Here is a 28,000-nt window from a genome sequence, read left to right on the forward strand (position 1 = left end):
TGTTTACCTGTATTGTCAGAGGTACGCTTAATGTCGTCGTCTTAGACACGCCCTTTGTTTGTGGGTAACAAAGTTCAACTAAGGTTATTGACACCACCTATGTTTATAGTGCAAAGACAACAATGGCACACTACTTGTTCTTGAATGTTGAAAGGTGTAGTGTTATTCCAGCGCATTGTTTCACTGCGCAAACAACATTCGTTGCAAATTTAGTACGTTCACATGTACTTGAAAAAGTTTTGAAATAACTTTCTTAACTGTCAATGAACTGCTGCAATTCCAAAAACTTTAGTAATATGACAGTGGACCAGTTATATTAAAACAATATTTTGTATGTGGCCAAACACGAAGATACTTCTTTCCATTTTTTGCAAGATCATTAAGATCACACAAAGAGCTGGTTTTTCAATAATAAACATTTCAATTAATTAATTAATTAATTAATCCAATTTTACCTGCCGAGTGTTGTCAGATAACCCGTGTTTTAGACATATTTAGACGTATTTTACATCATCATAAAGCATATCTATTTTAAAAACATAATTTTGACCCACTTTGGTCAAATAATTTTTAAGAACTTGATTTTTTTTTCTTTCTTGGGAAAAACAAAATGAGCATTTTGAATGTTGCAAATACTAGGCCAGTGAGAAAATTCACATAATCAGAGCAATATAGTCATGCAGAATTTTGATATTGTTTCACGTGTGTTCAAAGCAGGAAATTATACATTTTTGGCGCAGGATAATTTTCATCATTTCAACAGTTGCAGACACCATAATTATACTGCCCTAATGTTTTTTCATTATGTCGCCTAATGTATGTAACATTCCTGCATTATATAGTGCCACTGCAAATGTGAACTTTCGCCAAACCCACGAATACCTAATTTTGCTTCCATTTTCATGTCCGTGTTTACTGCTCAATTAAAAAAAAACTACACTTACAAAACCAACCATTTGCATGATATAGTTTAAAGTTGCTCTTTGACAGATTCTCTCCTAAATGGCTATAAAAAATGCAACTTTGGTGATTTGGGAAAATTAAGATTTGGTGTCATTACTTATTTAAATTAAACATTGTCTACGTGTCTGTGAGCAGTAATTAACTTAATCGTATATTAATAATTAGTATTTAATTAACATACTACTCTCCATATGTACAAATGTTGTTGTACCGGTAATGGTAACATGTGGTAGTTTAATCTATTTTTTCTAATAACAAATTATGTCATATTTGCAATGATAGGAATATGGTCAACAAAGCCGTGAAATATTCAATGATAAACTTACGAGAATGCGAGCTACATAATGAGCCATTGTCAGTATGGAGACCTGTGGACATACTGTACACACACAGGACAAACACAAGTACTGGTTTTCTGACTGCAGGATTAACATGTTATATTTATGTGACATTAGATTCAGCTCAGTTCATTCACAAATATGCGAGAACCTTTGTAATTGAACTGTGCCTGTAATCATACTCATGAGATCCATACTAGTCAGATTAATTTCAGATAAAGTTTATAAAGTCTTCCTTGCGTGGCACAACACAACACATCGGTCAGTTTTGCACCAGCACCCGGTATTTCATACATACAATACTCTTCTAATGTATTATTTTTATTACACATGATATATATATGCGTATAATTAAAACAAACTACCTACACTTAAAGGCGTGTAAAAAGAAATCAAGCAAATTGACGTGTAAAATTCCCCCAATTATTAAAACCAGAATAATATACAGTGAACGAGCACATTAAATAAACTTGTAGAATATGCAGGTTGTTCCCATTAGATAATATAATGATTATCAATGGATTTCTGTATACTGTAGTAATTTAACTTCTGAGGAATAGTTTTCATTAAATTGGTTTAGAATAATTCACTTTGCAAAAACAAGGTCAGATGTAGTTGACATTGAATCCATGTATTAGTTCTGTGGAACAAAAGTTTGTATCTGTGCATTTGTCATTAATGAAATTAATCCCTTTTCACACCGCATTATTTCATGGCAGAATGGCAACAATAGTCAACTGTCCATTCCACCATAAATGACAATGTAGTACATAGTCAACTGTCCATTTCACCATAAATGACAATGTAGTACATAGTCAACTGTCCATTCCACCATAAATGACAATGTAGTACATAGTCAACTGGCCATTCCACCATAAATGACAATGTAGTACATAGTCAACTGACCATTCCACCATAAATGACAATGTAGTACATAGTCAACTGTCCATTCCACCATAAATGACAATGTAGTACATAGTCAACTGGCCATTCCACCATAAATGACAATGTAGTGCATAGTCAACTGGCCATTCCACCATAAATGACAATGTAGTACATAGTCAACTGTCCATTCCACCATGAATGGCAATGTAGTACATAGTCAACTGGCCATTCCACCATAAATGACAATGTAGTACATAGTCAACTGTCCATTCCACCATAAATGACAATGTAGTACATAGTCAACTGGCCATTCCACCATAAATGGCAATGTAGTACATAGTCAACTGTCCATTCCACCATAAATGGAAATGTAGTATATAGTCAACTGTCCATTCCTCCATAAATGACAATGTAGTACATAGTCAATCGGCCATTCCACCATAAATGACAATGTAGTACATAATCAATTGGCCATTCCACCATAAATGGAAATGTAGTACATAGTCAACTGGCCATTCCACCATAAATGACAATGTAGTACATAGTGAACTGGCCATTCCACCATAAATGACAATGTAGTACATAGTCAACTGGCCATTCCACCAAAAATGCCAATGTAGTACATAATCAACTGGCCATTCCACCATAAATGACAATGTAGTACATAGTCAACTGGCCATTCCACCATAAATGACAATGTAGTACATAGTCAACTGGCCATTCCACCATAAATGACAATGTAGTACATAGTCAACTGGCCATTCCACCATAAATGGAAATGTAGTACATAGTCAACTGTCCATTCCACCATAAATGACAATGTAGTACATAGTCAACTGGCCATTCCACCATAAATGACAATGTAGTACATAGTCAACTGGCCATTCCACCATAAATGGCAATGTAGTACATAGTCAACTGGCCATTCCACCATAAATGACAATGTAGTACATAGTCAACTGGCCATTCCACCATGAATGACAATGTAGTACATAGTCAATTGGCCATTCCACCATAAATGACAATGTAGTACATAGTCAATTGGCCATTCCACCATAAATGACAATGTAGTACATAATCAACTGGCCATTCCACCATAAATGGCAATGTTGTACATAGTCAACTGTCCATTCCACCATAAATGGAAATGTAGTACATAGTCAACTGGCCATTCCACCATAAATGACAATGTAGTACATAGTGAACTGGCCATTCCACCATAAATGACAATGTAGTACATAGTCAACTGGCCATTCCACCAAAAATGCCAATGTAGTACATAATCAACTGGCCATTCCACCATAAATGACAATGTAGTACATAGTCAACTGGCCATTCCACCATAAATGACAATGTAGTACATAGTCAACTGTCCATTCCACCATAAATGACAATGTAGTATATAGTCAACGGGCCATTCCACCATAAATGACAATGCAGTACATAATCAACTGGCCATTCCACCATAAATGACAATGTAGTACATAGTCAACTGGCCATTCCACCATAAATGGCAATGTAGTACATAGTCAACTGGCCATTCCACCATAAATGACAATGTAGTACATAGTCAACTGGCCATTCCACCATAAATGACAATGTTGTACATAGTCAACTGACCATTCCACCATAAATGACAATGTAGTACATAGTCAATTGGCCATTCCACCATAAATGGCAATGTAGTACATAGTCAACTGGCCATTCCACCATAAATGACAATGTAGTACATAGTCAACTGGCCATTCCACCATAAATGACAATGTAGTACATTGTCAACTGACCATTCCACCATAAATGACAATGTAGTACATAGTCAACTGACCATTCCACCATAAATGACAATGTAGTACATAGTCAACTGGCCATTCCACCATAAATGACAATGTAGTACATAGTCAACTGGCCATTCCACCATAAATGGCAATGTAGTACATAGTCAACTGTCCATTCCACCATAAATGACAATGTAGTACATAGTCAACTGGCCATTCCACCATAAATGACAATGTAGTACATTGTCAACTGACCATTCCACCATAAATGACAATGTAGTACATAGTCAACTGACCATTCCACCATAAATGACAATGTAGTACATAGTCAACTGTCCATTCCACCATAAATGACAATGTAGTACATAGTCAACTGGCCATTCCACCATAAATGACAATGTATTACATAGTCAACTGGCCATTCCACCATAAATGGCAATGTAGTACATAGTCAACTGGCCATTCCACCATAAATGACAATGTAGTACATTGTCAACTGACCATTCCACCATAAATGACAATGTAGTACATTGTCAACTGACCATTCCACCATAAATGACAATGTAGTACATAGTCAACTGGCCATTCCACCATAAATGGCAATGTAGTACATAGTCAACTGGCCATTCCACCATAAATGGCAATGTAGTACATAGTCAACTGGCAATTCCACCATAAATGACAATGTAGTACATAGTCAACTGTCCATTCCACCATAAATGACAATGTAGTACATAGTCAACTGGCCATTCCACCATAAATGACAATGTAGTACATAGTCAACTGGCCATTCCACCATAAATGACAATGTAGTACATAGTCAACTGGCCATTCCACCATAAATGGCAATGTAGTACATAGTCAACTGGCCATTCCACCATAAATGACAATGTAGTACATATTCAACTGTCCATTCCACCATAAATGGCAATGTAGTACATAGTCAACTGTCCACTCCACCATAAATGGCAATGTAGTACATAGTCAACTGGCAATTCCACCATAAATGGCAATGTAGTACATAGTCAACTGACCATTCCACCATAAATGACAATGTAGTACATAGTCAACTGGCCATTCCACCATAAATGACAATGTAGTACATAGTCAACTGTCCATTCCACCATAAATGGCAATGTAGTACATAGTCAACTGACCATTCCACCATAAATGGCAATGTAGTACATAGTCAACTGGCCATTCCACCATGAATGACAATGTAGTACATAGTCAACTGGCCATTCCACCATAAATGATAATGTAGTACATAGTCAACTGGCAATTCCACCATAAATGACAATGTAGTACATAGTAAACTGGCCATTCCACCATAAATGACAATGTAGTACATAACCAACTGGCCATTCCACCATAAATGACAATGTAGTACATAACCAACTGGCCATTCCACCATAAATAGCAATGTAGTACATAGTCAACTGGCCATTCCACCATAAATGGCAATGTAGTACATAGTCAACTGGCCATTCCCCAATAAATGACAATGTAGCATGTGATCATCATGATAATAGTTCATATGATATATAGAAGATAATATTTGGTAATCGTAGTCCTAAATAACTATTAAAAATAGCTAGACGTTTCGAGCAATGGCTCTTTATCGATAGCATAGAAGAAAAATTACACTTAATAGTTATTTAGGACTACGTTTACCAAATATTATCTTCTATATATCATATTTATCAGTCCGAGCAGCGTTTATTTATTTATAAACTACTATTATGATAATAGTTCAACTTTTGGTGGCAAATGACATTACAACTGGAATATGGTCTGTAAGTTGCGCTAACTGTGTCACAAAGTTGAAACCAGTCACATCCTGAAATGAAAAACATACTGCTATTACTTTACAGAATAATCTTATGTATAATCTTAATTTGATTAGATTGTTTCTATATTGATTGAATCGATGAATAAACAAAAACTGGAATTCAACATATTATTGCAGAATTATTTAAAAATTTCATTTCCTAATTGTAATGTTAATCACGCCAAAACAGTATACTCACTACCGGGTAGTGTTTACTATACAATATCTGATCAACTCTTCTTTTCCCAGCTGAAGGCTCTTTCCAGTTCAACAAACAACTCTTCAGCTTATTAGGATGAGTATAAGCCATTTTCATTGTCATGGTAACTTCAATGTTTGCATCAAACACATATTTGTTTTTGAGAGTGTCATCATCTAGAGTAGCTTTCAGTTTTTCTGGAGTGGATACTTGTTCATCCCAGACCATTGGTAACCTCATTTCAGTACCTGCAATCATAATGTGATTCCTTGATTTATTCACTATTCCAAAACTTATACATTGTGTCACCTTCCAAAAATTAGCTTTTCAAAACAATGACGGCCATCATTTTAATAAAAAGGAGTAGGGAAATGTGATTTTCTGTCTCTGTTGAAAGTTGAAATATGAACTACAAAGCTTGGAAAATAAGTATTTGACAATTTTAGGGGTTAACAGGGTTAACTGATTCAACAGCAAATATGTGTTCTGACAACTCTTTGTGTAAAAATGTATTCACACCTTTTGAAATTATCAGAATCATGATTTGGAAACTGACAATATTTTCTGAATATTACATCCAACTACTTGGATAAAAACAAGCAATTACAAGTCAGTATACTAGGTTACAGTGACTGAAAGATGCAGTTTTTTTGTTCTAAATAAATACAGGGCCTAACATATATAATACACGCTTATTTTGCACAAATCATAACCCAAAAAACAAAGACAAACTTTTTTTAGTCATTTGAACCAAGGAAAAACATTAAAATACATTTTTTAAACAAATTATACAATATAATTCCGCTGTTTTTTAACACCAGCATTCTTTACTTATATGTGTTTTCTATAATTTAGTACTAAAGAAATTATAATTAAAAATTGTGTCACATATACAACTACTTCATGTTTACGTGTGTGCTGTCCTGAAATATGACGTTATCTCTAGAAACTATGAAGCATCAGAGTTATTATCATAATTGAAACTAATTCTCTTTTAATAAATTTGTTTTTATAAATATTCCTCTTAATTAGTATTACTTGTAATTCATCAATACGTTTGAAGTTAATGCATGAAGGAGGAGCCTGCAATAGTTTCATCTGTGTTTTGGAACTGGCTAACTGTTTAAATAGGTGTATCACAGTAGGAAATTAAAGATTGACCCAGGGTCAATTTACAAACTAAATCTTTATCAATCTACATTTACTGATTCTGAATAAAATAAGTTTTTAATTTTAACATGCATACCTATATAAATTAAAGTATCATAGACAAAAAAAAAAACAATTAAGGTAGAAGTCTCGTCATAAATTAAAATACCAAGAATTTATTCATTTTGCAATAAACTGTACTCCAAGGCAATACAAGGATATTGACTTAAAAAAAGTTGGGGGTCACCAGCCTTATTTTCAAGAAATTGATGGTTGTATTTTAGTTGAAAATTGCCATTTTGACACTATTATAACAATTTTACCATAGGTTCCTATGGCAGAGATATTATGCAATATCTCAAAATCTAGCCTGGTGACATAGGCTGAAAGGATTATATATTGTTAATGATGGAGTACTTTTTTGTTTTTCTTAATTATTAAAAAAATCTGGGTTTTAAAAAAGTGTCAAAAAATGCAATTTTCAAGAAATATTAGGACACGTTTCTAAAAAATCTTAAAGCGCGTGTTCGAATTTCATGTAAATAAACAATGTAATTTACGCACATTGTATACGTTGCTATAAGTCCCATATCGAACAGGACGCGGCGCGATGACTGCCACCCTTTAACTGTAACACACAAAATAATGCTATTTAATTGTACCATGGGACATTAGCTTCATGATTGTACAAATAAATAAATGAACATTGTCATGTGATTTATGACAAATTTTGTCAAAAATTATGAGTAGGCTTCTACCTTGAATATATATTCCATGTTTGTGAAAAGCATGCATGAACTCACCTACAGTCCATAGTTTGTCCATTCCTGGTTTGACTTTACAGTAATCATTATATTCATCAAATAATTTATGTGACCAGCTAATTTTCTCACCTATGATATACATAATAAGAGTCAGGTTTTTTTTAAACAAGGGAACAGGGGCGCAGCACCCTCATGCCATAGCCATGCGTCCCCTTACCCTGTGGAGCAGATCCTCTGGCAACCATAAATTCTGATTGACCAGGGATCTCATGTGGCCAGTGTCTTCAACTGTGACCTGACTGTAATTTTGGCCCTAAGGAAGCCATAGAATGCTCCACTTTAACTTAGAATTATCAAAAACTCCACACCCTGGTAGGGAGAACTCTATCTCCTCCACTTGGTGGCACCACTAAATTGCTGTGCTCCCTCTTGCAGTTTTTTTTCAAGAAAAACCCCTGAGAGTAAAATCATACCATAAGTCATTTGCATTATCAAATATAAAACTTAACCAGTTACTATACATTGACCAATAAAAAAAACTCATTTATTGAGGTCAAAGTAATCTTTGTATAAACTGATAGACTCTTAGGTTCCCTGACGTATTGGACACACATAATCTTTTCAAACAAACTGCACAAATAGAACACTTTCTCATCAAAAATCAGATGGCACAAAACCGACAACCAATGTATATAGTTACAGTATATATTGTATGTTGCGTCTATACCTGAAGTTAGCAGTGCTAATAAATGTGTTTTGTGAATGTCAACAAATCAGATGTGTTAATACCATAAACGAGATTAAACACACCACTGAAATACTTAAAGAAATCTGTGTGCTCATAAACTATGTGAAGTGCTGGCAAGTGGCAATTTCCTAATTTATTAATATTCACTGAAATACACGTACGTCAATAATATGTTAAAGCGAGGCTTGAAGTCTGAACCACTCATGTACGGCATACATGTATATATAAAACAGGAGTGATACATTTGCACATACACTTACATGTGTATATATGCATAGAAATTCAAACCAGGACCTAATGCACGTGTCACAACTAGATGCTGATCAACAGGTCTATATCAGGAGATGCATGTTGTAACAGTAACATGGCTGGCAGCAGTGGATCATATTAACTGACTGAAGACTTGCTGTATTTCAGATGACATATGAACAGTGTAAAGAAGGTACTACTGCTGATGTATGTGTGAGTAGAAGAGTTCAGGTTTTGTTAAAAAACTATACCAGTATACTGTTTCAAGAGCCAATCCCATGCAGGTGTGACAATTTATACTATTTTGGATAAACTGAATGTTGGCAGTTAAATGAATTCACAGTTTACTTAAATACAGACGTGTTATTATGAACTCTACAATGTGACAAAGTATGGACAACAGCATTGAACTTAAACCACATTTAACTGGAATAACAGACTCACGCATCATGCTCAAAACTGTTAGTACAATGGTTCTGAACTTCGTTGAGGACAACTCAACTTCAAATGACAATCCAGATCATATTCTCACTTTTGAATTCTCTATGCCAACTCTAAGTATCCAATTAATCTACTCTATCACATTGCCCATCATAATGGTTGTTGGCATTATCGGCAATGTGGCTTTCATTCACGTAGTTAAGTCAATTGCTTCCATGCAGACGGTTGTCAACAATTATTTACTGAATCTTAGCATCGCTGATTTGACGTTTCTGTCTGCGTCCATACCGATGGAAATGTATTCCTTCTACAACAAAGCGGAGAACCACACGGAATGGCTCTGTTCAGTATGGACATTCTTTAGCGTCATACCAGAGTTCACCTCAATATTCACAATTGCGATTATGAGCATTGAGCGTTACTTCGCAATCTGTCATCCAATTAAATCCAAGATTATCAGCACCCAGCGAAGAGCTTTAGTTCTAATTGTTATTACCTGGATCTTGGCTTTTATTTTTTCCTCTCTATATTTTGCTCGATGTTTTTATTCATCAAAATTGCTTCACATCATGACGTTAATATTTCATATTGCGCCTTTCACTTTGACACTTTGTACGGTAACAATATTGTATGCTTCGGTCATCTTGAGACTAAGGAGACAAAATCGTTTAATTTCTACCATGGTTACAAGAAGAAATGGACTGCCTCGTCAGACTGATCGAAAACAAGTAATTAAACTGTTGATTGTAACGACAGTGGTTTTCTTTTTGCTCCTGCTGCTTGAAAATTTAATCTACTTTCAATCAATTTTTAATATTTCTGGTGGTCCAGTTTTTATTTCAGAAACTATATTTTGGGAATTATATCCAATTGCTGGCATTTTACTCTACTTGAATTCAGCAATTAATCCCATTATATATAATACAATGAGCACAAAATACCGACTTGCATTCAAGAAAACGTTTTCCAAATGGCATTTTTGTAAAAAACGTTGCAAGATAGGTTCGTACCAGGATACGCAGGTAACTCGGTTGAGTAGAATGAGCAATGTATCAGAAACTGTTGACTCTGGTCAAAAATTAGAAAATATTAAATAAGGTTCTCAATGAATCAATGAATGTCACATATTTTCTAGAATAAATTTTGCAAATTACTATTTATTGATTTATTTATATATTATATTCATTGATTAATATTTATAATACAATTTCACATTGTTCAAGATTTACACACATTGTAAGCACAATTAAAAAATAATGCTGGGGATTTACAGAAGTGATAGTTAAGTCCCTGGACCAGGAATGGAATTTCCTGCATGTAAAAAATAATGCTGAGGATTTACAGAAGTGATAGTTAAGTCCCTGGACCAGGAATGGAATTTCCTGCATGTAAAAAATAATGCTGAGGATTTACAGAAGTGATAGTTAAGTCCCTGGACCAGGAATGGAATTTCCTGCATGTAAAAAATAATGCTGAGGATTTACAGAAGTGATAGTTAAGTCCCTGGACCAGGAATGGAATTTCCTGCATGTAAAAAATAATGCTGAGGATTTACAGAAGTGATAGTTAAGTCCCTGGACCAGGAATGGAATTTCCTGCATGTAAAAAATAATGCTGAGGATTTACAGAAGTGATAGTTAAGTCCCTGGACCAGGAATGGAATTTCCTGCATGTAAAAAATAATGCTGAGGATTTACAGAAGTGATAGTTAAGTCCCTGGACCAGGAATGGAATTTCCTGCATGTAAAAAATAAATCCATAGTGCTTGTAGTAGTCAATACCGGTACTGTTGTTTCTATGGTTACAGAATTGCATTTCACCCTGAATAATTATAAACCACATCATAAATCTGTCACTCACAGATACTACACTCCAGGTTTTGATAGTGTTTTACTTTATGGCTCTTTTACATTGATCTGAGAAGCAAATGGTTGCCGAGAACTTGTTGACAGCCAAAGAACCACACAAATACGTTTCTGATCAGCATGCATACTACAAACAAGAGTTGGCAGAGCCATCTCGATGCTGGGAAAATAAAGAGTATTTAAAGGTGTGTTTTGGAGCAATGGATTGGCGAACACCAGAAAAGCAATTTCAAAGACTTTGACTTTGTTTTTATGAAAACTTGAAGTATACATGAGGGTACGTGTTATTATTTATTTATTTTGGAAACTTAACTAAATTAAATAATCATGTTTGTTTATTTATTTTGAACCTTAGAAATGACTACTGTTCAACTCGGGACGTTTAATTGTACTTAGCGTATTGACTATGACAATCAACCAATTCGAGAAAAACAGTCGACAATGACTAAATGCATGGCCACAGCCAAATCACTGTTTAATTGAAATTTACCCAGAACTCTATGCGAATCCCCCTTGATTCTGGCTGCTGGCCATTTTCGTTCATGAAATCGTCGGATATCATCAGAAAACGCAGGATTTGTGCAGTTTTGAATAAAACCAAGTTAGCGATTATGAACAATGGTTATTAACGTAACACCTGATCCCCTCTAAAATTTTTGTTTCGCATTTTAAGGTAAGAAATCGACATTTGAAACTGACAGGGTGTCGATTTACTCGGTGCCGTGTTTCACAACTTGTTTATTTATATACGTATAGCGGATGATTTTTATTGAAAATTAGTATTTATTGATTTTCAGCCCCCAAGTGACTGTGCGTGAAAATGGCAATTTAAACTTTGCTTGCAGATTTTCCCGGGACAGATTTACATAATACTACAGTTCGATAACACGGCCAGTCACACAAAATCCATCAAAAGGGAACTGCAAGTTGTATAATGCCAAAACAGTAGCATGATTTCACAACTTTCGAAATACGTTCGCTTTTATCGATGTCCACTGTACACCAGTAAATGTCTTCCCGTTCGCAAGAACACAAAGCCTAAACTATCAGAAATTCGTAACACACAATTCAAGTAATGGTATAACAAAATAACTCATCATTTGTAAATTCAATCCATCGAAAAAGTATAAAAAACATTTTCATAAACAATTTTTATTATATAAATACACTTTGAAAAGAAACAAGATTCATAAACATAAATCTATTTGAATACATTCTCACTACAAATTACACAATACTTATTTTCTAATGGAGTTTCTTCACAGCACAAACTATTGGAATCCATGCACACGTGTGAGTACTTCGGTGACACATTTTATAGCTACGCCCAAAATAGTCCATCATTTATTGCGCAACTGTGACCAAACGACATCATTCTGTTAACATCCACACATTTTCATAAAATCTCCATGCACTTTTTGACCATTCATAAGTAAAATGCACTACAATTTACTCAAGAAAAACAATTTTCTTGGTACATTCCTACATTCTTGCATACTAATGAGGGATTCAGACACATTCCAAGCTGAACAATTTTCTTGGACTAATAACAAAATTGCAATTACAATGGCCGTAATCTAATTGATTTTTGGAACGATTCTGGTCTTATTCTTGCAAATACTCTGCCTTGTGTGGAAGGGAAATTTACTTGGTTCAGGAATAAACAACATTCTATTATTGATTACTTCTTGATTTCTAAAAATTTAGAGGAAAAATCTCTGAAATTCCTAATAGATGATAACTCAAAATACCATTTGGGAAGTGACCACAATGTCATGATTTTACATTTGAACCATGCTACAGGTAACCAAAAAAATAAGCCTAAAAAAGAAAGTTGGAAATTAACTTACGACCAGGACTAGAGACCTTTCCAGGAAGAGCTCTCAAAATTGTTTGGTAATTGGACAATAGAAACAAAAGAATATGATCCAAATACACTGTGGTTACAATGGAAAATCAAAGAAAGCTTAGAAAGAACTCCCATGTGCTGAGAGTATTGGAGACACATTAAATATAATTTGAAATTACTTAGCTGAAAACTAATTATGCAAATCAGAAAATTAACATGAACAGATTTGATTGTAAAACTAATGAGGTCTGCGCAATGTAACAAAAACTCTATGTACCAAGTTTAATTGAAATGTGATTAGAACCAAAAAATTATGAATTATTATGCTAATTAGGGAAATAATATGAACAGAGTTTTACCCCAAACTAATTAGGTTTGTACATTGTCCTAGAGCATCTTTGTACTAAGTTTCATTAAAATGGAAATTAGTACTTTAGATATCAGTGTGAAAGCTTAAAATTGGTTAATTATGCAAATTGGGTAATTAATATGTACAGATTTTAACCCACAATTATCCAGGTCTGTCTATTGTTCTACAGCATCCATGTATAAACATTCATTGATATGTGATGATTAGTACCTGAGATATCAGTGTGAAAGTTGTAAATTGGTTAATTATGCAAATTAGGTAATTAATATGCACAATTATTTACCCTGAAACTAATCAGGTCTCTGCATAGTCCTAAAGGATCTATGTACCAAGTTTCATTGAAATGCGATGATTAGTACTTGAGATACCCATGGAAAAGCTGAAAATTAACTAATTATGCAAATTAGGTGATTAATATACACAAATATTTATCCGAAACAATCAATCTCTGCATAGTCCTTGAGTATGTAAGTACCAAGTTTCATTGAAATGTAATGCTCACTACTTATATCAAAAGCTGAAAATTAATTAATTATGCAAATTAGGTAACTATATGTACTGATATTACCATAAAAACTATCAGGTCTGTGCAGTGTCATATGACATCTATGTACCAAGTTTCATTGAAATGTGATGATTAGTACTTGAGATATCAGTGGAAAAACCGAAAATTGACTAATCATTATGCAAATTAGGTAATTAGTATCCACGGATTATTACCAAAAACTAATCATAACCTAGCATTAGTTCAGAGCATGTATGTACAAAGTTTCATCAAAATCCAATGAGTGGTTGTTTAGATATCAGTGGAACAGTCATGGAACCGCTAAAAATTAGCTAATTATCATGCAAATTAGGTAATTAATATGCACAGATTTTTACCAAAAACTAATCAAATCTGCGCATATGTTCAGAGCATCTATGTACCAAGTTTCATCAAAATCCAATGAGTGGTTCTTTAGATATCAGTGGAACAGTCATAGAACAGCTAAAAATTAGCTAATTATCATGCAAATTAGGTAATTAACGAGCATGGATTTTTACCAAAACCTAATTAAATCTGCGCATTGGCCCAGAGCATCTATGCACCAAGTTTCATCAAAAACCGATGTATGGTTCTTGAGATAGCAGTGGAACAGTCGGACACACATACACATGCACATACACACATACATACACACACACCCACACACACACATACAGACACACTAACTGCAAAGACTCCCATTTTGTGCTTCGCACATGGGAGTCAACAAATCTATTTGAAGTAGCCAACAAGTGTGTTGGAAAGAAAGTAATCAATAATAGAGGTAAAGGATGGTGGGATAAAGAGATCAGAGATGCCATTAATGATAGAAGGGATGCTTGTAGACAATATAGACAATGGGCAAAACTACCAGCAGATGAGAAAAAAGAAACACATGGAGATCAACTCTGGTCTACTTATATTGAACATAAAATAGAAGCACATAATAAAACAAGTCATTGTCAATGACACGTCCCCGTTCCGTTCATATTTGAGTGACATATACATTCAAAGCAGATCATGACCGAAATGCACCTGCATATGTACAACACATTGTGCTAAATCTGAACAAAATCCATCCATCCATGCATGACTGAGATCCGGTTCTGGAATTGTGAAAATACGTGATTTTGATGCATTTTCGGCCTTAAAATGGCCATCATTTCGCTATTGTTAAGCAGATCATGAAACAAAGGCACATATCTATTTGTGACATGATGTACCATGTGTGTGTGAAGTTTGAACTTGATCAATCCAGACATGTCTTGGATACGGATCCAGAACTGAATTCTTTAACAAAATGGCCGCCAGTCGGCCATTTCGAACTTGATCCGAAAAAAAAAAAGACGTGCATCAAGGTCCTATTATGTTTAATGTATGTACCAAATTTGAACAAAATCCATCCATGCATAACTGAGATACGGGTCCGGAATGGTGAAAATGTGCAATTTCAATGCATTTTCGGCCTTAAAGCGGCCGCCATTTGGCTATCGTTAATGAGATCATGAAACAAATACACATACATATTTGTGACATGATGTACCTTGTGTGTGTGAAGTTTGAACTTGATCAATCCAAGCATGTCTCAGATACGGATCCAGAACTGAATTCTTTAAAACAAAATGGCCGCCAGTCGGCTATTTCGAACCCGATCCAAAAAAAAAAATGACGTGCATCAAGGTCCTATTATGTTTAATGTATGTACCAAATTTGAACAAAATCCGTCCATGCATAACTGAGATCCGGGTCCGGAATGGTGAAAATGTGCGATTTTGATGCATTTTCGGCCTTAAAATGGCCGCTATTCGGCTATCGTTAATCGGATCATGAAAAAAATGCATGTGCATATGTCCCATATAATGTGTGATGTATGAGTGAAGTTTGAACTCAATCGGTCCATGCATGTTCGAGATACAGGTGATCACGGACGAACGGACGGACGGACGGACGCACGCACACAGGGCAATACATAAGTCCCCGTTTTCGGACTGCGTCCGAACGGGGACTAATTAATACTAAAATATTAGAGTATAAAGTTAAATGTAGTGTTGATATTGCTAAACGAGGAGGAAAATCTTCAAAAATGTTCTGGAATGATATAAGAAGTCCAAAAAATAATATCAAAAAAACATGTATCTATGATGTCTTATGCAATGGTAATCGTATAACAACAAACCAAGATATAGTCAAAAATAACCCTAAACACTATTGGAATACAGCGGGGGAAATAAATAAAGATCTAGGAAAAAAAGAAACAAATTTCCATAATCAAATTATGGAGGAACTGAGCCTAATTAGAAATGGTAAAATCAAACATAAAGACAACATTAAATTTCCAGTAATTAATTCTATTGACATAACCGAGGACGATGTTCACAATGCAATAAAATCTTGTAAAACGGGTAAAGCATGTGGCCCTGACAACATAGTCAATGAGTTCATTAAAAATGGTGGGGAATCAATAGTACAATCCTTAACGGTTCTATTTCAATCATGTCTGAGGGATAGTAAAATACCAGATGAATGGAAAAAAGGAGTTGTAAAACCAATTCATAAAAAAGGAGACATGAAAGACTTAAATAACTATAGAGGTATAACCTTAAACTCATCTGTGTCAAAAGTATATGCTAAAATAGTAGAAACAAAACTAAAGAAATTTGTTGAAGGAACTGATTTACTAGGCGAAATTCAGGGTGGTTTTAGGAAAGATAGACGATGTGAGGAAAATGTGTTCATACTTAAAGGCATTGCTTCCATGCGGAAAACAAATAATAAATTAACTTATGTTGCCTTCCTTGATTTTTCTAAGGCCTTCGATAGAGTCTGGAGAGATGGGTTGCGAGTTTGTTTATGGAATGCAGGAATCAGAGGGAAGCCATGGGATATAATTGATGACATGTATGACAATTTTAATGATATTGAAACAGATTATTTCAAAACTAATGAAGGGGTTAAACAAGGGTGTGTACTAAGTCCTTTACTATTCTCAATTTACTGTAAAGGGGGTAATTGTTCACTGGGTTTTAATTTAGCTTATTTCGCTGACTGGAAAATGCGCTAAATTAAAACCCAGTGAATATGTAAACTTTAGCATAGAACACATTATCTAAATGACGAAACCGTGAATTTAAAACCCACTGAATATGCCTGAAATGGTAAATCAGTGAAATTTAAACCCAGTGAAAATTAGTCATTTTACAGTACATTAATGAATTCGCCAAAATGTTATACAAATCTAAACTAGGGGTAATGATTGAAACACAATTAATACCTGGTTTATTCTGGGCAGATGACATAGTCCTCATAGCAAATAACGCAGTTGAACTGCAAAATATGTTAGATATTGCATCAACATGTGCAGAGCAATGGAAATTGAGCTTTTATCAATCCAAATCCCAGATAATGTATTTTGGAAAGAAGTTACATAAAAAAGAAACAATTTGGAAATTAGGAAATTTAACACTTAAAGAAACTAAAACATACAAATACTTAGGCATCATTATTTCAAAATCATTGAAGGATCATTCACATTTTATGGAAACTTATAAAAAAGCAACGAAAATATTAGCATACAGTAAATCAATCATAAACCAACATAACAGTTACAATAGATTTGAATATGGTGATGTCCTGTGGCAAAATATAATCATGCCATCAATTAACTATGGATCTAGTGTATGGCTGTCAGAAAGTACAGTGAATAAAAACAAACTTAAAAGCATCCAGTATCAATTTGGCAAGTTTCTCTTTAAAGTTAATAGGAATGCAGCATGCCCAGCAATATTGGGAGATTTAGGATGGCAAGACATCAACTTTATTCACGATAAATCGCGAATACAGTATTTGGACAGAATACAAAAGATGAATGATACCAGGTGGACCAAAATAGTTTTCTCTAAACTACATGAATCATATCAGAACAAGGCTAAACTTGCTTGGAACTGGCCAAAATATATCAACAATATTCTAATTCAAAATGGTATGGATCATGTTTATGGCCTAAAAAGACCACAGAATATTAGTTGGATTAAAAGTTTCTATAAAATTAGTGAAGAAAATGAAATAAAGCGTTTTGTTGAAACTATTCAAGACATGAAATCCCTAAAGCACTATGGTTGGATTAAACACAACAATAAAAAGGAAAATTATATAAAGGATCCCCTTGATCATCATGGCATCTCACTCTTTCAGGTGAGGTCAAACGCAATAGACTTGGAAGGGAATAAAACAGGATGGGAAAATTATAAAGGTGACGGGGTATGTAAGCTTTGTAATGATGGAAAGGAGGATGTTTATCACTTTTTATTTCTTTGCAAATCAACTAACCACTTGAGAAGTAAATTATATTCAGCACTGACCAATACAATAGTCGAAAGTGGTGGAGAACCAACTATTGTACATAGATTTTTCTCAGGAGGAATTAATTTCAAATTTAATTTTCTCTTCAGTGATGCTTCATGGGCAATCAATAAGGATTTGGGAAATAATACATCAAACGAAATCCGAAACTTTCTCACCCACCTATGGAAATTCAGAAACGAGAAACTGAATGATTTACATGTATGAATTAATGCTTCTTATAGATTGTTTTTCTTTTCTTCTCTTTTCTTGTTGTTGTTGACTTGTCTGTTACTTTTTACGCCGTTTCAAAGGCTAATAAAATATTATTATTATTATTATTATTAACAAAGCTGGTCAATCCTTTCCCAGCAAAAAGGGCCTATCCTTTTTTCCCCCACTGAATTTGCCATTCATAGCGCCCTCTGTTGATGAATTGATTAAATCTGCAAAATTTGTGCAGCATATAATAGCAAAAAAATAGTTGAATAGTTTATTGGTCTTTCAGCCATGCAGAGACTCACTGGAGGTAAGAATAATTAGATGCAACTTTTAAAATGATGAAAAAAACAGGAGCAATTTGATTAAAATAAAATCCTAATTTGGGATATGTTTATTTTAATATTTTTTTCATATATTTATTTATTAAATTTAGTTAAATTTTCATTGATCATTTAATGTTGGTATATTTTTTTTAAAGTAAATCATGAAAGCCCTGGGAATAGTAAAAATAATACAAGCCAAGATGTATGTAATAAAAAAATCAAATATATACTGTAAAATAATTCATTTTAGCTGAAAAGTGTTTTGTATGGAGTTTTAATTCCACTGATTTGATAAGTTGAATGTAAAACATACGAAAATAAGATACATTTTATTTTCACTGAATCATTCCTTCAGCTAAAGTAGTGAAAATAAGGTATTTTACAGTCAAATAAAAGAAAATCAGACACTGTAGAAATAAATTCATCAGATCTTGTTACATGTCTGTGTATGCTAAATGTACCTATGTGCAATATCCAACACAGTTGTGTGAGGGCACATCGCTGGGTCAACCAGGGCGAGGTTTTAGGAATTAAAAGGTACATTTGTGTACAAGTACTAAATATATATATAATCTACCCTCATTTTACATAGAATATTAATATATTAATAACTAGCATCGACCGAAAAACAATTTGCATGAGCTGACATGAAATATTCAATTGTAAACTGTCACATTTTCTGACCTGCACATGTTTGATGGAAATATAGTGAAAGACTAGAGTTGTTATAAATAAAATGCAGATTTGTGAATTGCACATGGGCTATTTTAATAACACACATACACAGGTATATAAAATAATTTAAATTGTAAATAAACAAAAGAGTATGACAGATGAAAAAAGGGAATATATTTGTGTTCAGGCTACACCAAATACAGGCTAAAATTTAAGCTAATCTTGTATGCTTGCATATCGGCCAGATAGCATTCTCGGACGAGAGGAAACAGCGAATACTGTAGCTTGAGCTATAACAACAGTACAGTAAACAGGACAGTATGCATGCTAGTTCTGTTCTATGGTTATAAAACTAGCAAAATTTTGCCAGGAAAAATGATGACACTCAAAAGGTTAATTTAAAACTAACTGACATCACATAAACAGTATTGGAGGGAAGGGGCGGCTCTTTTATATGGGAGTATAGGTGCCACCAATGGAGTCCTCATTTCTATCTTCAATTTTGAAATTCAGCTAAAAATAATTCTTAGAAATCGACAAGTGTTCATCGAGCATCAAAAGGTTGATATTTCATCAGGATTCATATCATAGATTGCTACATTCCAATTATACTGCCAGGGTATAGTACCTCCATTCTACCATCATAATAAACAACTTTATAATGCATGCACTTACCTGGAGACATGTTATCAAAGTTAAAATCACCACACAAAACATCAAAGGCAACTATTTCGCCATCCATTTGACATTTCTGTTGGAATTCATGTTGCCAGGAAACAATTTCATTCAACTGAGATTGATGTAGTTCATTGCTGCCTAGAAAATGAAATAGATCATCGGAGGGTCAGATTAGGTCATCTGTGGGTCAGATTAGGTCATCAGTGTGTCAGATTAGGTCATCAGTGGGTCATATTAGGTCATCTGTCGGTCAGATTAAGTCATCAGTAGGTCAGATTAGGTAATCAGTGTGTCAGATTAGGTAATCTGTGGGTCAGATTAGGTCATCAGTGTGTCAGATTAGGTCATCAGTGGGTCAGATTAGGTAATCAGTGTGTCAGATTAGGTCATCAGTGGGTCATATTAGGTCATCTGTCGGTCAGATTAAGTCATCAGTAGGTCAGATTAGGTAATCAGTGTGTCAGATTAGGTAATCAGTGTGTCAGATTAGGTAATCAGTGTGTCAGATTAGGTAATCAGTGTGTCAGATTAGGTCATCAGTGGGTCAGATTAGGTCATCAGTGGGTCAGATTAGGTCATCAGTGGGTCATATTAGGTCATCTGTCGGTCAGATTAAGTCATCAGTGGGTCAGATTAGGTAATCAGTGTGTCAGATTAAGTAATCAGTGGGTCAGATTAGGTCATCAGTGTGTCAGATTAGGTTATCAGTGGGTCAGATTAGGTCATCAGTGGGTCAGATTAGGCCATCGATAGGTCAGATTAGGTCATCGGTAGGTCAGATTAGGTCATCGGTGAGTCAGATTAGGTCATCAGTGGGATAGATTAGGTCATCAGTGGGTCAGATTAGGTCATCTGTGGGTCAGATTAGGTCATCGGTGGAACAGATTAGGTCATCGGTAGGTCAGATTAGGTCATCGGTAGGTCAGATTAGGTCATCGGTGAGTCAGATTCGGTCATCGGTGGGACAGATTAGGTCATCGGTGAGTCAGATTAGGTCATCGGTGGGTCATAGTAGATCATCAGAGGGTCAGATTAGGTAATCAGTGTGTCAGATTAGGTCATCAGTTGGTCAGATTAGGTCATCGGTGAGTCAGATTAGGTCATCAGTGGGTCATAGTAGGTCATCAGAGGGTCAGATTAGGTCATCAGAGGATCAGATTAGGTCATCGGTAGGTCAGATTAGGTCATCAGTGAATCAGATTAGGTCATCAGTGGGATAGATTAGGTCATTGGTGGGTCAGATTAGGTCATCTGTGAGTCAGATTAGGTCATCGGTGGGACAGATTAGGTCATCAGTGGGTCATATTAGGTCATCAGTGGGTCAGATTAGGTCATCAGTGGGATAGATTAGGTCATCGGTGGGTCAGATTAGGTCATCGGTGGGACAGATTAGGTCATCGGTGGGTCATATTAGGTCATCAGTGGGTCAGATTAGGTCATCTGTGGGTCAGATTAAGTCATCTGTGGTACAGATTAGGTCATCGGTAGGTCAGATTAGGTCATCGGTGAGTCAGATTAGGTCATCTGTGGGTCAGATTAGGTCATCTGTGGGTCAGATTAGGTCGTCAGTGGGTCAGATTAGGTCATCAGGCATATAATATTATTGATACAAAATACAACATTTTGCAATCATTAAAAAAATTACATATAATTTAGTGAGTTTCCAAGGTATTACTAGTTTTCCTTTATATACAATGGGAGGTTATCTCCCGTAATGCATTGCATACACATTTGTACTACATTTTTGTATAATGCTAAATTGCACAAAATTTGAATTTGGCTTAAATTGGCTTAAGTCACTTTTAAACTGTACCTGGATAAGCCTGTAGATGAGTAGTTGCTAAGTAACCAACAGCATTCATGCCATTTTCTGTTATACCTAAGTCTACCTATAAATGAAACATACGAAAAATTTGTTTTACATAAGCATGTACTACAGTATACATACTACCGGTAGTATATCTAATTCCTGGTACATGATATAGTCATAGTGACCTATGATGTATAGTAATAGTGACCTGTGATGTATGGTAATAGTGACCTGTGATGTATAGTAATAGTGACCTGTGATGTATAGTAATAGTGACCTGTGATGTATAGTAATAGTGACATGTGATGTATAGTCATAGTGACCTGTGATGTATAGTAACAGTGACCTGTGATGTATAGTCATAGTGACCTGTGATGTATAGTCATAGTGACCTAGGGATAATTCAAACTTTCTTCTACCAATGAAAAAGACAAATTTGGGTCAGTTTTCAGTCGATTACCAGGGAACTAAAATTTGGAACAGCTTACCCCTGGATATCCAATTGATTCGTATTCGAGCAAATTTTAAAAAAGAAGTGAAAGACTATTTAATCCACTGTAATCATCCATAGATATATTCCAATATGTATATATAGAGGCATACAAACATGTATCGGTGTGTAAGCAAACCATTGTAAATAAGTTTTTTTTTTCTGTCTACTTGATTGCCCTTTTTAATAAATAGCTATTTAAAAATATATTTTGATGGGAAAAAGACTAGACTAGCTCTGCATGAGCTAATTTCTGTTTCCCAGCCATAGATTAATATTATTATTATTTATCAATATTTGTTAGTTATTATTTATTGCTGTATTGTTATTTTTTATGTAATCTATGGCAAATAAACATTATTATTATTATTATTATTATTATTATTATTATTATTATTATTATTATTATTATTATTATTATTATTATGTATAGTCATAGTGACCTGTGATGTATAGTTATAGTGACCTGTGATGTATAGTCATAGAGACCAGTGATGTATAGTCATAGTGACCTGTGATGTAAAGTCATAGTGACCTGTGATGTAAAGTCATAGTGACCTGTGATGTATAGTCATAGAGACCAGTGATGTATAGTCATAGAGACCAGTGATGTATAGTCATAGTGACCTGTGATGTAAAGTCAGTCACCTGTGATGTATAGTCATAGTAACCTGTGAAGTATGTAATCATAGTGACATGTGATGTATAGTCATAGTGACCTGTGATGTATAGTCAGTGACCTGTGATGTATAGTCATAGTAACCTGTGAAGTATGTAGTCATAGTGACCTGTGATGTATAGTCATAGTGACCTGTGAAGTATGTAGTCATAGTGACATGTGATGTATAATCATAGTGACCTGTGATGTATAGTCAGTGACCTGTGATGTATAGTCATAGTGACCTGTGAAGTATGTAGTCATAGTGACCTGTGATGTATAGTCATAGTGACCTGTGATATATAGTCATAGTGACCTGTGATGTAGTCATAGTGACCTGTGATGTATAGTTATTGTGACCTGTGATATATAGTCACAGAGACCTGTGATGTATAGTCATAGTGACCTGTGATGTATAGTCATAGTGACCTGTGATGTATAGTCATAGTGACCAGTGATGTACAGTCATAGTGACCTGTGATGTATAGTTATAGTGACCTGTGATGTATGGTCATAGTGACCTGTGATGTATAGTCATAGTGACCTGTGATATATAGTCATAGTGACCAGTGATGTATAGTCATAGTGACCAGTGATTTATAGTCATAGTGACCTGTGATGTATAGTTATAGTGACCAGTGATGTGTAGTCATAGTGACCAGTGATGTACAGTCATAGTGACCTGTGATGTATAGTGATAGTGACCTGTGATGTATAGTCAGTGATCTGTGATGTATAGTTATAGTGACCTGTGATGTATAGTCACAGTGACCTGTGATGTATAGTTATTGTGACCTGTGATGTATAGTCATAGTGACCTGTGATGTATAGTTATTGTGACCTGTGATATACAGTCATAGTGACCAGTGATGTATAGTCATAGTGACCTGTGATGTATAGTTATTGTGACCTGTGATGTATAGTCATAGTGACTTGTGATGTATAGTCATAGTGACCTGTGAAGTATGTAGTCATAGTGACCTGTGATGTATGGTCATAGTGACTAGTGTTGTATAGTCATAGTGACCTGTGATTTATAGTCATAGTGACCTGTGATGTATAGTCATAGTGACCTGTGATTTATAGTCATAGTGACATGTGATGTATAGTCATAGTGACCTGCGATGTATAGTCATAGTGACCTGTGAAGTATGTAGTCATAGTGACCTGTGATGTATGGTCATAGTGACCAGTGTTGTATAGTCATAGTGACCTGTGATTTATAGTCATAGTGACCTGTGATGTATAGTCATAGTGACCTGTGATTTATAGTCATAGTGACCTGCGATGTATAGTACTAGTAACCTGTGAAGTATGTAGTCATAGTGACCTGTGATGTATAGTCATAGTGACCTGTGAAGTATGTAGTCATAGTGACATGTGATGTATAATCATAGTGACCTGTGATGTATAGTCAGTGACCTGTGATGTATAGTCATAGTGACCTGTGAAGTATGTAGTCATAGTGACCTGTGATGTATAGTCATAGTGACATGTGATATATAGTCATAGTGACCTGTGATGTATAGTCATAGTGACCTGTGATGTATAGTTATTGTGACCTGTGATATATAGTCACAGAGACCTGTGATGTATAGTCATAGTGACCTGTGATGTATAGTCATAGTGACCTGTGATGTATAGTCATAGTGACCTGTGATGTATAGTCATAGTGACCTGTGATGTATAGTTATTGTGACCTGTGATATACAGTCACAGAGACCTGTGATGTATAGTCATAGTGACCTGTGATGTATAGTCATAGTGACCTGTGATGTATAGTCATAGTGACCAGTGATGTACAGTCGTAGTGACCTGTGATGTATAGTTATAGTGACCTGTGATGTATGGTCATAGTGACCTGTGATGTATAGTCATAGTGACCTGTGATATATAGTCATAGTGACCAGTGATGTATAGTCATAGTGACCAGTGATTTATAGTCATAGTGACCTGTGATGTATAGTTATAGTGACCAGTGATGTGTAGTCATAGTGACCAGTGATGTACAGTCATAGTGACCTGTGATGTATAGTGATAGTGACCTGTGATGTATAGTCAGTGATCTGTGATGTATAGTTATAGTGACCTGTGATGTATAGTCATAGTGACCTGTGATGTATAGTTATTGTGACCTGTGATGTATAGTCATAGTGACCTGTGATGTATAGTTATTGTGACCTGTGATATACAGTCATAGTGACCAGTGATGTATAGTCATAGTGACCTGTGATGTAGTCATAGTGACCTGTGATGTATAGTTATTGTGACCTGTGATGTATAGTCATAGTGACTTGTGATGTATAGTCATAGTGACCTGTGAAGTATGTAGTCATAGTGACCTGTGATGTATGGTCATAGTGACTAGTGTTGTATAGTCATAGTGACCTGTGATTTATAGTCATAGTGACCTGTGATTTATAGTCATAGTGACATGTGATGTAAAGTCATAGTGACCTGCGATGTATAGTAATAGTGACCTGTGAAATATGTAGTCATAGTGACCTGTGATGTATGGTCATAGTGACCAGTGTTGTATAGTCATAGTGACCTGTGATTTATAGTCATAGTGACCAGAAGTACATATATTGTGATGTATGTGAATTATAGAATATATTGTATTGCCTACCTTAACTGACACTAATCCAAAAGTTCCCAGATTGTGTCCATCACAGGCATGTGAGAATGGTTGAAACTGAACATTTAAAATAGGATAGCGACTTGCAACTAACAGACCACTGTCCATAACATGAAAATAAGTGGTCCATCCAACTCCACCAATATTGTAGACAAAATAATCAAAATAAATGCTTAGCTGGCCAATCAAAGAAGATGCACCACTCCGTGCAATGTCTGAGATTTCTTGGAAGCAGAAGAAATCAATGGATGGAGGGAAGGAAGTCATGATATGCGAATCCATGTCGTCTTCATTGATTGTTATCTTACTCAAGGCAATATCTGCAAACTGTGATCGCACCACGAGATTGCCAATTTTGGTACATCTAGTTCTGACATGGTTAAAATTATTCAACCGTCCGCACATTTCACTAATTGAGCAAATATTTGCACAACACACTGTGTAATTTTTCTTGAATTGTAAGAGTTTGTTTTTTGTTTGCCTGGATTGCGTATATGTGTAGGGTGCTCTGTACTTTCCAGTTATTGCATAGACGGGAAATAGAAATAATTTGAGAGGCAATGAGAGAAGTAGAAGACAAAAATACAGTGGTGCTATAAATAACGATTTAAAGAAGAAAATTGTTTTGTTTTCCGGTGGTATTGGTATAATGTAAGAAAGAAACCCATCCAATAACCAAAGTGGAAGTTTTCTGCCAAGAAGAACAGAAAGGTCACCAATACACTTCAAATAAATGTTCGGATAGTGATTTCCAAGCAACATATTTAAAATATACAGATTGAATAGCCTCTGCTAAACTATGAAAAATGGTGTTGAATATTCGCCGTCAACAGCAGTAGTGTCAGGTCTTTAACTGCATAGAGTATCTTATGGCAAAAACGTATAAAATGCAACTGTTTTAAAGTCTCAATATCGGAGGGCCTCATTGAATATGGATACAGGCGTCTGTGACAATTCTCAATAAACTGAAATAAGAACAAAATAAAAATAAGAACTGAAAGCATACGTGTGATTAATGTTAAGACAATATTTTCGAAATAGTATCGGAAATTTGAATGAGGTATATACGTTTTTATTTATAGGTGTAGTGTGGCAGGAATTGTCTGAATTAAAAATAAATTTTAAAATGTATATTTCGGATAGAATACCGGTAATATATATATCGACCGAAATTAAAATACTAGTATCTGAAGTTAGTGGACCCGGTATACTCCAATGCAAACAGCACCACTAACAACACATGTACATGTTTTCTTTCCCTAGAAAGCAACAGCTTTTTGTATTGTCTACAAATTCACAGTTTGATCAAGACAAAATGTGCCCATTTGATCCAAAATTTCCAGAACAATTACAGAAATATACAAAAAAAACAAAAACAAGCAAAATGTGAATGTCATTGTGAGTATTCAACATAAAATAGATGTAAATGAGTTACCTGGTACATAAATATGGATTTAATTATTTTTTCAGTTTTGTTTTTCAATGAAAAAGGTATTTTTTGAGAAAAACTACCTAAAAATATGCAAAAACAAAAATTTTTTGGAATTATTTTCATAGAAATTTATGTTTAAGCATTATTTCATACACACAAAAAAAAATATTACCCATTCAAATGTACTATTACCAGTACTGTAGAAGGGTTTATTATTCACTGGGTTTTAATTTTGCTTATTTCGCTGACTGGAAAATGTGCTAAATTAAAACCCAGTGAATATGTAAAATTTAACATAGAACACATTATCTAAATGATATACTAGTAGTAGTAACCGTGATTTTAAAACCCACTGAATATACCTGAAATGATTAATCAGCGAAATATAAATTCAGTAAAAATTAGTCATTTTACAGTAATTGATGACAACCATGATACCCATTTCAAAACTACATATGATTTGTTTTCACAATAGATAACTAAACAAATTTTGGAGATACAGATATATTTTCTGTTCAGAAGGTAATTTGGTGAACATGTTTTTTTTTTATCTGAGTTTTGTAAACAACCATATTGTAAAAATCCGAGGATCAGATGCTTATGCGAGAAATCCGATCCTGAAAACCATTTCCCGCATAAACTATTATAGAATTCACACAAGTTCCCAGAAAATACTAACCTGTGAGAAGACAGATAACTCCACCACGTCACATCGATATCGTCTACAAACCCATACGTTGACGACCGACGCGTGAATAAAAAGCGTTTCTGCATGACGCCCGCT

General features: G+C 34.8%; 1 protein-coding gene across 1 annotated transcript; it reads right to left on the reverse strand.

The window, feature by feature from the left end:
* Positions 1-5,427: 5,427 nt before the first annotated feature.
* On the reverse strand, positions 5,428-27,999 carry LOC144353111 (sphingomyelin phosphodiesterase 5-like). Its single transcript, XM_085500781.1, has 7 exons — positions 27,896-27,999; positions 25,776-26,749; positions 22,002-22,077; positions 20,186-20,326; positions 7,944-8,033; positions 5,992-6,239; positions 5,428-5,801 (listed from the first exon to the last, which is right to left on the reverse strand). Exons 2-7 carry the CDS (start codon positions 26,544-26,546, stop codon positions 5,715-5,717), a joined length of 1,413 nt encoding a protein of 470 aa, XP_085356907.1. The 5' UTR covers positions 26,547-26,749; positions 27,896-27,999; the 3' UTR covers positions 5,428-5,714.
* Between the last annotated feature and the right edge of the window lies 1 nt (position 28,000).

The sequence above is a fragment of the Saccoglossus kowalevskii genome, chromosome 6, assembly GCF_978046115.1.
Source record: "Saccoglossus kowalevskii chromosome 6, keSacKowa6.1, whole genome shotgun sequence".
In the NCBI taxonomy this organism is placed as follows: domain Eukaryota; kingdom Metazoa; phylum Hemichordata; class Enteropneusta; family Harrimaniidae; genus Saccoglossus; species Saccoglossus kowalevskii.

Excerpts from the sequence above, each read along its gene's own strand:
- LOC144353111 (XM_085500781.1), bottom strand. The coding sequence starts at position 26,546 with ATGTTGCTTGGAAATCACTATCCGAACATTTATTTGAAGTGTATTGGT. Across the intron at positions 22,078-25,775 it reads TTGGATTAGTGTCAGTTAAG|GTAGACTTAGGTATAACAGA; the intron begins GTAGGCAATACA and ends TTTCATTTATAG. Across the intron at positions 8,034-20,185 it reads CTTTGATAACATGTCTCCAG|GTGAGAAAATTAGCTGGTCA; the intron begins GTAAGTGCATGC and ends TGTATATCATAG.